The sequence below is a fragment of the Mastacembelus armatus genome, chromosome 22 (genome assembly GCF_900324485.2).
Source record: "Mastacembelus armatus chromosome 22, fMasArm1.2, whole genome shotgun sequence".
Lineage (NCBI taxonomy): Eukaryota > Metazoa > Chordata > Actinopteri > Synbranchiformes > Mastacembelidae > Mastacembelus > Mastacembelus armatus.
The window spans coordinates 15,246,741-15,259,679 of NC_046654.1; the positions used below are offsets into that span (position 1 = coordinate 15,246,741).

The 12,939-nt window shown below is 41.7% G+C and overlaps 1 protein-coding gene across 12 annotated transcripts in view; it reads right to left on the minus strand.

The window, feature by feature from the left end:
- Nucleotides 1-5,986: 5,986 nt before the first annotated feature.
- Nucleotides 5,987-12,939, minus strand: part of kiaa1109 (KIAA1109 ortholog) — a 62,127-nt gene continuing 55,174 nt past the window's right edge. For 8 of the 12 annotated variants that reach the window (XM_026293419.1, XM_026293205.1, XM_026292936.1 and 5 more), the window contains 8 exons: nucleotides 12,669-12,858; nucleotides 11,882-12,099; nucleotides 11,271-11,522; nucleotides 10,857-11,060; nucleotides 9,879-10,073; nucleotides 8,489-8,623; nucleotides 7,674-7,839; nucleotides 5,987-6,931 (listed from right to left, as the gene is read on the minus strand). In XM_026293419.1, the coding sequence (XP_026149204.1) occupies nucleotides 6,715-6,931; nucleotides 7,674-7,839; nucleotides 8,489-8,623; nucleotides 9,879-10,073; nucleotides 10,857-11,060; nucleotides 11,271-11,522; nucleotides 11,882-12,099; nucleotides 12,669-12,858 (1,577 nt within the window). In that variant the 3' untranslated portion in view covers nucleotides 5,987-6,714. Of the gene's footprint in view, nucleotides 6,932-7,673; nucleotides 7,840-8,488; nucleotides 8,624-9,861; nucleotides 10,074-10,856; nucleotides 11,061-11,270; nucleotides 11,523-11,881; nucleotides 12,100-12,668; nucleotides 12,859-12,939 lie in introns of those variants that run through there. The other 4 variants (XM_026292640.1, XM_026292807.1, XM_026293294.1 and 1 more) reach the window with 2 other exon arrangements.

A 12,939-nucleotide genomic window follows, 5' to 3' on the forward strand; every position in this document is an offset into this window, starting at 1 on the left:
TGCAAATAGTCCCAGGATGCAAACCTCACGTCCTCATTTTCATAAATCTGAATAATCATGGGTCACTGAGATGAGAGCGAGATAGCAGAAATATCTAAAGTTCACACTGTGCCTAGAGAAATGTTGATCTAAAACACCAGGCTGTATGAATTCATCAAACAACAAAAGGAAAAAAAAAAAAGTTTGGGGAGGTTAAAACTACAGTGGATCTGAAGACAACACTACATCTTTTACTTCTGAAGATCCATGGGCCAGGCTTTCATACTTTAGCACCCTGGTTACCCTGGCTGACGTGGGCTCTAACAGACTACCATCCAGCCTGTGTGCTCCTTCTGGCTCTATCTCTCACTGCCTGAGATAAGTCTGACAAGTGCCACAGGTGAGAGCAGTCACTGGTGTGACATGCCTGCTGGTCCTGAAGGCATGTAATCTTCTCCATCGACTGGTTTGAAACTGTCTCTCTCAGTACTGAGCGTGTGCAAATGGCAGGACTCAGCTTGGCAGACATAAAACTAGATGGGCTGGAAATTATTGTTGGTCTTTCTCAGCTGTTTCGCAACATCCATCTGGAATATTGATATGGGTATGTCAAACTAAAATTGCTAAATGGCTACATGGACACTGTTTCAATCCACATTCACTGATGGGTTTTTTTTTTTGTGTGTTTTTTTTGGGGGGGGGCGCCTGAGTGGAACACAGTGTCAACATAACAGACGTACCTTATGAAGATGTTATGGCAAACATCATTAAAGTGAGCTGGTAATGGCAGCACTAAATGACACACAGAGTTAGCATGTAGCTCAGACTTGGTGAAAATATTAGACTAGACCACTGTCAGCAGGGACTGGTCCAGCCAGTCTAGTTAGTCCGGTTTGCTGACACATTCTTTTGTTATGTGGGTTACCTATGTGCTGCCCCCAAGTGGCCATACACAGGCAATGCTCGTTTAATTTGCCTGACACACAAGCAAATTAATGTTGTGAAAGACGATGAAAAGCTCCAAAGACCCGCTAAATCCTAACCAGGGTCACAGGGATCTGCTGCAGCCTACCCCAGCTCTCTTTGGGTGAAAGGCAGGGGTACACCCTGGACAGGTCACCAGTCCATCACAGGGACCCTAGTAGTGAGGCACCATATTCAGTCTAGTCTACATAAGAGCGCTGCAGCCACAGCACATGTTCATGGCAAGCAGATTCAGACACAGCAGTGAGGGAGGTCACCACCCAGTGAGTGAAGACTAATGTAGTCTGTGTGGCAGCATTTCCCAAGTCAACCAGAAAGCCACTAATCGGGCACTCAACAACCAGCCATGTTTAAGCTGTTTATACTAACTACCAGCTTTTCCTTTCAGCACTTCAAACCATATTGTTACACTGAATAATACACTAATAAATCGAGGGAAAGCTAATGAAGCAGAACGAGCAATTAGAAAGTCAATCAAGAAGTAGCTCAACTCTCAATCTGCTCATTTGTATTAAGACAGTTTAGTTGCTGAACATCAAAACGCCACCCTGCGGTATTCAATTTAGTGCAGTTCAGTCTTTATCGTCCCGCCTGGGCACAATGAAAGGAAATGCTCATCTTTCAAAAAGGTTTCAGAGACATTTTAGGACATCATTAGGCTGATGAGGACTTCTGTAAAAAAAAAAACAAAAAAAAAAAACAAATCATAATTTGAAATTTTCTATAAAGACACTAAAAACCTGAGATTTGTTAAGATAAAGGTTTTGATAAAAACATGATGTTTCGTGGTGGAAGAGAGCAGAGTAGGAGCTGTGGCCTAGTGGTGCTGTCACGTGTGATATAGAGAGTAACTAACTATCAGGGCTGGCCCAAGCCTTTATGGTGCTCTAAGCAGATGTTGACCTGGGGCACTGAAGAGACAGCAGGATCAGCGGCTGCAGGTGAATGGAAGGACTTCTGGTCTGCAGAGAAGACCGGACCTAAAATGGAAAATAATAATAATAATGACAATAAATCTGCCGTTTGCTGCCCCCAATGTTATGCTTTCACCAATGAGTAATAAAGTTTATCTTGAATAATGGGGCACAAACATCAGCCAAAGTATGAGTCGGGGCTGTTTAGTTAGTGGGAATTAAGGAGCTTCCTCAGACCTTTTCCCTCCTCACTGGCTGCTCCTGCTAATGTGCCTCGGCTTGTGTGCTGCTGGAGAAACATAACAAGACAAACAACAAAGGGGAACATTCGTAAAATGACAAATTTTTCTTCCTTCTCCAGATGGATGCTCACTAAAGCAAAATACTGTAATGTGTCATTCACACATACTGTACTTTTATCTTGCTGGTTTCCAGCTCATCTTGTTTTCTTCTTCTCTTTTGTCTGCTCCACATTACTTTTGTCTGATTTCTCCATGTGATTTAAAATTAGCCAGACAAACTGCTGTAATTAAAAAATGCAGTTAACGTCCATTAGAGTGCGGCCTTGGGGGGCCCTGAGACATCTATGGAGCCCTCAGGTGCCCTCTCCATTGGTCCGGCTGTGTACTAATCTTACAGTCTTGAGTATTATGTCACAGTTAAGGAGGCTCTACAGGATTGACTTTTTCCATCTCAAACAGAAAAAAGTAGCTAAGTATGAGCAGGAAAATATGTTTTTAGTTCCAGTTCATTTTGGTGGCTGCTGAAACTAGCTGCTTCCAGTCACCAACGCCTGTAGCTTCACGTTTCGAGTGGCATCAGTTTTCTCCCATAATTCTCAGCAAGAAAACACAAATATCAAATGTATCAAACTAAATTATTATTAAATGTTTTTTTCTCTGACCTTAATGAAAATACTATAAACTGGAAAGGTGAAGCTGCTGTGGCGTTGTAGGATAAGCACAAACATTTTACACAACTTGACAACCCCGGAGCTTTTCTTTTAACTGCTCTATAAAGCCATTATCAAGTCATTGCTTTCACCTCATAAAGCCTCAGCTGCTAGAAACTGGTACCAAACTTCTAACTTTGAAAACACTAACCTTCTCATTAATGAAGCATTTTCTAGCGCTACTACATACAGTGCTACTTTATTGTAGCATTTGGGCACATTCAGTTCTGTAAGGTAAGCTTCACTACATTAAATAACATTCTTAACATACAGTGGGTATGGAAAGTATTCAGACCCCTTTAAATTTTTCACTCTTTGTGTCATTGCAGCCATTTGCCAAAATCAAAAAAGCTCATTTTATTTCTCAATGTACACTCAGCACCCCATCTTGACAGAAAAAAACAGAAATGTAGAAATTTTTGCAAATTTATTAAAAAAGAAAAACTGAAATATCACATGGTCATAAGTATTCAGACCCTGTGCTCAGTATTGAGTAGAAGCACCCTTTTGAGCTAGTACAGCCATGAGTCTTCTTGAGAATGATGCCACAAGTTTTTCACACCTGGATTTGGGGATCCTCTGCCATTCTTCCTTGCAGATCCTCTCCAGTTCTGTCAGGTTGGATGGTGAACGTTGGTGGACAGCCATTTTCAGGTCTCTCCAGAGATGCTCAGTTGGGTTTAGGTCAGGGCTCTGGCTGGGCCAGTCAAGAACGGTCACAGAGTTGTTCCAAAGCCACTCCTTTGTTATTTTAGCTGTGTGCTTAGGGTCATTGTCCTGTTGAAAGGTGAACCTTCGGCCCAGTCTGAGGTCCTGAACACTCTGGAAGAGGTTTTCTTCCAGGATATCTCTGTACTTGGCCGCATTCATTTTCCTTCAGTTGCAAACAGTCGTCCTGTCCCTGCAGCTGAAAAACACCCCCACAACATGATGCTCCCACCACCATGTTTCACTGTAGGGATTGTATTGGGCAGGTGATGAGCAGTGCCTGGTTTTCTCCACACATACCGCTTAGAATTAACGCCAAAAAGTTCAATCTTGGTCTCATCAGACCAGAGAATCTTATTTCTCATAGTCTGGGAGTCCTTCATGTGTTTTTTGGCAAACTCTATGCAGGCTTTCATGTGTCTTGCACTGAGGAGAGGCTTCCGTCGGGCCACTCTGCCATAAAGCCCCGACTGGTGGAGGGCTGCAGTGATAGTTGACTTTGTGGAACTTTCTCCCATCTCCCTACTGCATCTCTGGAGCTCAGCCACAGTGATCTTTGGGTTCTTCTTTACCTCTCTCACCAAGGCTCTTCTCCCACGATTGCTCAGTTTGGCTAGACAGCCAGGTCTAAGAAGAGTTCTGGTCGTCCCACACTTTTTCCATTTGAGGATTATGGAGGCCACTGTGCTCTTAGGAACCTTGAGTGATGCAGAAATTCTTTTGTAACCTTGGCCAGATCTGTGCCTTGCCACGATTCTGTCTCTGAGCTCCTTGGGCAGTTCCTTCGACCTCATGATTCTCATTTGCTCTGACATGCACTGTGAGCTGTAAGGTCTTATATAGACAGGTGTGTGCCTTTCCTAATCAAGTCCAATCAGTTTAATTAAACACAGCTGGACTCCAATGAAGGAGCAGAACCATCTCAAGGAGGATCAGAAGAAATGGACAGCATGTGAGTTAAATATGAGTGTCACTGCAAAGGGTCTGAATACTTATGACCATGTGATATTTCAGTTTTTCTTTTTTAATAAATTTGCAAAAATTTCTACATTTCTGTTTTTTTCTGTCAAGATGGGGTGCTGAGTGTACATTAATGAGAAATAAAATGAACTTTTTCAATTTTGGCAAATGGCTGCAATGACACAAAGAGTGAAAACTTTAAAGGGGTCTGAATACTTTCCGTACCCACTGTAAATCCTGTTTCCTAATAAAAGCCAAATTATACTTCACTTTTTTTGTGTCCACACCTGAATAAGACCAGTCCGATCACGTCCTGGTTGCTCACTGGACAATCCAGAGCTCAGTGGACACCGTCCAGGAAATGTTTGATCCAGGAGTAAGAGACAATTTGAGTTGTTCAACATCTCCTACCACTTCATATCTATTTAATGTTTTCTTTGTTCTTATTTTACAATTCAGCAGTAGGGCAGTATAGAGTAGTGCTATGATCTGTCATTAAGGAGTTCAGCTTGTGGGACGACTGGCTTTTGACTCCATCTACTGGTCATTGGCTTGGCTTTCATGTTAATGTGAGTACCATAGTGGAGCAAATAAAAGAAGTACAGTGTAACAATATGTAAAATAGAAACCACTTCAAAGGAAAGCCTGTACAGCAGACAGAATAAAAATCAAAGACTGCCTGGTCCAGGCAAGCAAGAGCGAAGACTTCAGGGCGCTCTCACGCTGATCTGTCTTGCTTTCCTCAGGTGACACTGTTGTAATCTCACAGCAGACATCACAGAAAGAAACCAGCAGCTCACTTCCTCTCCACGGTGCCACCACGCTCTCCTTCACCCACCAACGCGCCATCAAAAATGCAAAACCATGGCATGGAACCAAAAGTGGAACAAGGCTCGTGGTGAGGGGGGAAAATCACAGTGGAGGGAGTCTTACAGTCAAGAGTACTGTATTAGCGAAACCCTGCAGTGAGCACAGCAGCCTTTTCATGGATTAGAGGCCAAGGTTTTCTGACAAATACCGAAAGATACTGGTGGAAGATGTTTTAAATTACTAAGCGAATACTGTAGTTTTACACACACACGTTCATTAATTGACCCAAAAAATCCAGAACAGAAACAAATTACAGCCTGAAGAAAGAATATGTAATACAGCTTTGATTCAGATATTCAATATGAAGCTTTTTCAAAAAACATAACCCATTCCCAGTAGATTAAAGTCTCATTTGAAGTTATAAACACCTGGCTGAGAGTCACTTGTGATGCATTTCACAGACTGGAAAATAAACAGTAAAAGCCACACCGCAGGCTTTAAGTTAACATTAAGTTCACCACACGCAGAAACGAAACATTATTAAAGTGGTAGTGATTTAGTATTGCTCCTCTGTGAAATTAGGCATATTGTGCTAAAAAAACAAAAGGTCAAAATCATTGCCTCTTACAAGTCTCAGTTCTACCCAGCAGAACATGCCAAATAACAGCTCTGAGGCCTATTTAAAATTGAATGGCAACAGTTTTATTAAGTTAGGAAATCAACACATTTAAGAAATTTAATTATGTACACTGGTTCTACTGCATGGATTATAAAAACAAAAAAGGACAAAAATAAGCTTGACACACCAAGCTAACACATATTATTTCACCCCAACCATAAATAAAGATCTTGGTTCAAATTATAAATTACAAGTTCATGTCATCTTTATGACTGTGTTGATGATGTGCTGTAACCTCCCAGTGTTTGTTTGTTCACATCTATAAATCAAGAAGACGGTCACTCAGCTGTTCTTGAAGATCTATGCTGTGACATTCATAAAGCTTATCTACTGTACCATGTGTTCCATGGGAAACAAAGAAAAGGCAAATGGTTAAGAAATCATTTCTTATGAAATATTGGTAAGCCTTAAAATACATTTTCAAGCGATTTCAGTAGGGTCATTTACAATGGGTAAAAGAGGCAGGGATTTACCATCGAAGCGGTCAAGTAATACTAACATTTTCTACTTTGTTCAAAATATACAGAAAATAAGGGTGCAAAAGTTTTCAGTCAGAGCCGTTAGTGGCATCCACCACAGTAAACAACTATGCTGAAATTCACAGGTTTCACCACATAAAACGGGTTTGTTTGACAAATATGTTGTACAGTAGTGGCCAGTGTGGTACAGTAATCCAGTGTTTGTAGAGAACATATGCACAGCTTTGATGAAAGTGGATCAAGTGTTCTTCAGTGTTCCTCTTTGTCACGGCCTTTCTTTTCCTTCTCGTCCTGCAGGGCGGTGCCCAGCTTCTTGATGAGCACTGACAGCACCTTGTCCAGTGGGTCCATCACGCCCCTCTGCAGCCACTTGGGAATTGTAGTCCTGGCATGGTGGAAGCCAAGTTTCTGCAAGATGTAGTCAACGCCCACTGGGTCGATCTTACGTCCTGTCCAGGAGATGAGCCTGAAGACCGAGGGAAAACCGATTTCACTCGTGCACATGTTTTAGTCTTTACAAATGATTTCACTCTGTTCTCAATAATAACGAACAAATACAGCAAAGTCCTTTGACGAGTACTGTACTTAAACACATAACTTAATGTTTATACATTATTGCATCAGTAAAAATAAGAAGTCGATAGATAATGTTATGGTACTTTTACTTTTGATAGTTTAAGCACATTTTACTGCTTGTTAAGGAACATTTATACTTCTATATATATATATATATATATATATATATATATATATATATATATTATATTTATACTTCTACCACTGTGCTCATCAGAACCTTAGTATACCTCCATTAACACAAAGTCGTCAACACATGCAACAAAAACAACTTGAACTTAGATCCATGTGTTCAGTTCAATCTACTCTTTCTACTAGAAAGAAATATTGGAAATGCACACACAGCTGCATGCTCTTTCAATAAATAGTATAGTATAGGATACCAGTGTCTCTGGGAAAATGTTTTCTTTTTTACCAACCTCATAGTCTCATACAAAGATGCATGACTGTGTTTTGGTTTTGCATATTTGTTCTGTGCATCATTATAAAATCTGGTGTGGCCACAATTTCATAAGGAATGATCCAGTTCCGGTGTCACAAATGTCACTTGTCTATTTTCCCCCACAATGATTTCGATGACCATTGTCACTCAATTTGCCTTCGTCATATAAGCGGTTGAGTGTGAAGCTCACCTCAGAGTCGGCTCCAAGTGCCAGGTGTTGCACATGAACTCCCTCCAGTCCACCGTTTTGTAGTTGATGGTGTCGTCCTTGTCTTTGTCTGTGGAGCTTTCGTCGTGCAGAGCGGTGGGGCTCTTCTGTCCCGGCCGGGCCGTTAACACCCGCGGGGCAAATAGGGCTAAGGACACACAGGGAAGAAGAAAGGCAAGAAGGCTGCTGCTTTAAATGCACCACTGCCTTCATGTTTTCTTTTCAGCATGGCAAACACATTCTTCAACAACACCCAGAGGTAAAGCACAATAAACATTCATTAATATCCCTGAAAGAACAGTCGACACATCGATGGTATAGATCTAGACTCTATACGCATTTAAATACCCATCTACACAACTACCATTAACCGGGATTAATCAAACACTGATGAAAACCGTCCCGGCTCTGCTCTTTTCTCTTTGTTCTCAGCCGCACAATCAACAAAACAAAGTAATGATGCTATTTTAATTGTCATGAAGAATGGCAGGGCGTCGGCATAAAGAGACCAAATTTGTTCCTTTGTGACAATAGGAAAACACATTGAAATGCCGCCTGCATTGGGCTCCCTGACCTCCCCGCTGTGTGTGAAAATAACACAGAGCTGCGTGCTTCTCTCCAAAAACGTGTCCGGCAGCATACAAACAACCTCGCGGATACAGATGTGGTTCAGCTTGTTATTTTCCTTTGGATAATTTCAGTGAGAAATATGTCCCACACAGTGTGGACAGCTCAAATGACTCAACAATCATACTCTCACGGACTGATTGAATGAATGAAAGTTATAAAGGTAAAACCTTTCTCCTTCTCCTTCAGGTATGCTGACACCAGGTCGTGAAGGAACATGATGAGCTCAGCGTCCATGGTCACACAGATGTGGTCAGTGAATTCTGTCACAACGCTGCACTCCACTTTGGGCTTGCTGCTCGAGTCTGGGTTGAAAAAAAGCAAAACAAAATAACAAATGACTAACAACAAAGTGAATAAAGGATCTGGACCTGACAAACATGTAAAAAAATATATATATATATCTCCCAATAATTTCATCAACTTGCTATGTAGCACTTGTTTAATCATACACAAAGTCAGCTGGCACAACCTCAATTTGACTCTGCAGGATTATTTCATGGCTGGAAGCAGTTGCCAGGCAACCAGCAAAGACTCCCGGAAGTTACTGTCTCAGTCGGATATGTATATGTCCGGCTACAGGTACAGGTACAATCAGTTTTGCCAGCATTTTGACTGACAAAACAGACAGTGTGGCCCGGCCAAAAGCAGAAGGGGACAGGTATTAGGGGCTGGAGTCATAACCTTCTCCAGGTACTCTGGTTTCCTCCCACAGTCCAAAAACATGTATGTCAGGTTGATTGGTGACTCTAAATTGCCCATAGGAGTGAGTGTGAGTGTGTGAGGTTGTTTGTCTCTATGTGGCCCTGTGATGGACTGGTGACCTGTCCAGGGTGGACCCCTGCCTTTCACCCAGAGAGAGCTGGGATAGGCTCCAGCAGATCCCTGTGGCCCTGGGTAGGAATAAGTGGGCACAGATAATGGATGGATGGATGACTGTCATTAAATTCTGCCAGTCACTGGAGCCAAACAACTTCCTTCTTCTCTGCTGCTTGTGCTACTTCAATGCACAGTTATAAGACAAGAAAACAAACTAACAGCATTTCCTGGATGAGCAGTCATCCTGTTGTTTTCCCAAACCCAATCAGACTGGACTCAGAGTGAAGGATGCAAATCAATTCACGACCAAAAGTGAATGTGGAACATTTCACATGTAAATAAATTAAACCCAAATTTTGGTCTGACTTCAGCATAAAACAGAAAAAGAAAGCGAATAAGCATATTTCCCAAAATGTCAAACTATTCCCTTAATACAATGTATTTTCACAAAAGGAGATTTGAGTATTGACAAATGCAGCACCAGCACTTTGGAGTGAAATCACATTTTGTTAAACCAGAATAGAGAACAAAAGTTTTTTTCTATAAATCAAACATTTATGTGCAGGAAAGTGATGATGTGTTCTTTGTGGAGAGGGTCATGGTAGTCAAGGCAACAATTCACACATTGTTCGCTGCCAGACATGATAAAAAGGTATCGTTTGATTTTTAAAGCAGTGCACGAAAACACTTCAACAGATGGGGCTTGTGCCTTGATGTAACTCACATTACTTTGTTGAGTACCTGCAAGACAAGGTTCATCAGGATCTTGTACGTGGATGGACTTGAAGTCCAGTTGCATTCTGGGCAGGGCAAAGATGGTCTCTGTTTCATGGTTGTAGCTAGAGGAGCTGCGGAAGCTGCTCAGCAGACTGGAGCTTTTGGCAGCGGCTCCGCTCTCTTGGTTGTTGGCTTCCACGTTTCTGAGCCAGTTCAACTCTGAAAAACAAGATAGAAATATCAAAAGGTTTTAGAGTTCAAGGTTCTTGTTCATGCCTGGTTAAATGCTGCCCAAGGAAAGTATATGTTTGGGAAAAAAAAAATCTTTTAAAATCAGCTGCTAGTTGATCAGATACACTGAAACTAAAAAGAAAATTGCAGGCTAATGAACAACGTCTTCAATGACTTCAACTTTATTAAAATGATCATGTCCGGTTATTGTTTATACTGTTTTAGATGTTGATTGAACAGCTGTTGGATTGTACTACAATATACTGAGAGATGTTTAAAGTATTTCTTCCATCACACTTCTATCAGAGTAGTATAACCTCTCCAAGACTGACTTTATTAAGATGATCTGTTATTGCTCAGGCTAGATTTACATTCTTTCATCTTTTTGTCTTGAAACTCTTTCATTCTTACAAGTAGAATAATATTTTTTATTGCCGGCCTTTCCTAATGTAAACAGGTAAAATTTCAGGCGACGCTAATATAAGATTTCAGGACAATGATTAAACAGATCAAAAGAGTATCATCACCACTTATACAGGGATCCTTGCTAAATTAAAACAAACAGGAAAATCATGCAAAAAAAGAGAATACATTCCATTTGGCTAACTCTGGCTGCTGAAGCCTCATATAAACTCATGAAGCATTCTGCACTTTTTTACGTTTAGCCCATTGTGTTAAAAGTGTTAGGAAGGTATCATGGACCGGAGGAAGTACAGGCAGCCTAAAACATTTTTCCTGTAGTGTATACTATATGTGGAAGGCCTGACTGACCTTCATTCCTCATGGCACTGACATAGTTGAACCATTCTTTGACAGTAGCAACCCCATGTGGAGGGTTTTCATGTCGCCGCCGGGTTATTTTGGTTATGGTGGCCATCGGGCTTTCGAGGGCACCGCAGGGTTTGGTCACCATCGTGTTATGACCCAGATGGAAATCCAGTGTTTGGACAATGTATGTGGAGTCGTCTTTGGAGCCTGGGTGTAAAAAAAAAAAAAACAGATGCCAGTTATTAAAAAGACAGCACAATATCAAAACTCATTCACTAATACATTTATATTGGGTGAGACTACTGCTTACTGCATTTCACTGTCGCTATATTATCACTTCTCTCCATTTGTTGCATAGCCAGTTTGAATAATATCCATCATACAATAGATGTCCCAGTAATGAACATTTTATCTCACCGTCCTCCCAGATCTTCTGTGCCTCTGTCCAGAAGGCGATGTTAGGCTCCTCAAGGTGGAACAGAGCCCATGACTTTGAGCGGAAATTTGGCCCATGAAAGCAGGCCAAGGTCATGTGATTGCCATGGAGGCTCATTGAACCGCCCAGCTGAACAGCATCCTCAGGCAGAGGCATCTGGAAGAGTGAGATGTGGCATCCAGCGATTACCTTCAGCACCCCAGGCCAGTGGCGGTGATGGGCCACATCCGTGTCTGTGTGAGAAAAGCGGTTAGGAGACACAAAATGAGAAGGGGAGAGGGAATCAGCAGACAAATCAATTCTGACTGGAACATCAGGCATGTTGTCAGTGCTAACAAGATCAAGATTTGCATATTATGCTGTTTTTATCCTTATATAACCTCCAGCCTTTCAAAATTGATGCTACTTGTACATTTGGAGTTGAATTCTCTCTGATTACATTTAGTTGTTGAACTACCCTGACATCTGTTTGATAAAGTGCTACAAATTAAGCTCATTAGAATTACAAATCATTTCACTTCCTATAAACAACTGGGCCCTTAAAACACACGATGTGCACTATGCTCAGCAGTACAGAAGAAGGTGTGCTTACAAAGCTCAGCTGCTCCCTTCTCAGCACTGATGACGGGGGTTTTGGGGGGCAGGTAGGGGCCTGGGCCCCAGGTAGAAAGGGCCCGCTTGCTGGTGTCGAACTGCTGAGTGAAAAACTCCTGCAGTTTCATACCGATCTTGATGAGGTCTGGTGTGGTGGAGCGTGAAATGATCACCTGGAAAATGTCCCACTGCAAGTCTCCATGGATGAAGATTTCACTGGAAGGAGATGAGGAGAAAAGAGTGGGTGGGAAACAGATTGGAGGAAGACAAGTAAGCAGGTAGAATTAGTATGCAAATAAGAGATAACTGAACTTTGAGTGATCATAAACACTGATTATTATCTGGTGTAATTCCTCTGTTCTGGTGTTGATACCAGGTATAAGAGCACATGCACTCAAGTGCTGACATCCTACTGTTTTGCTGGCTTGCCAAGCATTCAGAACGCCTGGCAGTGTAGATGTAAACATTTGTCTGTTCCTCTCCATAAAGCCTGATGTCTTGCAGTTGTTTTCTCTGGTTAGTTAGGTTTTAACACTCCTAAGAAAGTGAATACAGGCCTAATGGGGAGATCCAACACCTGTATTTTAAAGGACTTTTACTGCACACATTTTTATGAGCTTTCTAATTTCCCATCACAATGTTTTATCTGGCTACATGAACCAAACTAAACAAGTAAATACAAAGGATACATATAAAACAAGACGATATAAAACAGGATTATATTAAATATGATGCACTGTAGGAACCAGATGTGTCATTGATTAGTCTTTGGTGACATTTCATACCTCTTCTCTGACAGGCTAGTGTCAGCAGTGCACAGGTTGACCTTCCATTCGTCCTGGAGCTGCAGGTCAGCATTACTGAACACTCCCATCAGGATGCTGGAGCCCATATAGTCCACACGAGCCTCTGTCGACCCCATGGTGATCTGGATTTTATGACTGGGTTGCTGATTGGGGTGTTCGGAAATGTGGGCTAGAAAACCATGAAATCTGATTAGCACTATACCGGCTAATGATTATTTCTACGTAAACATGGTGACAGACTCATATAAGA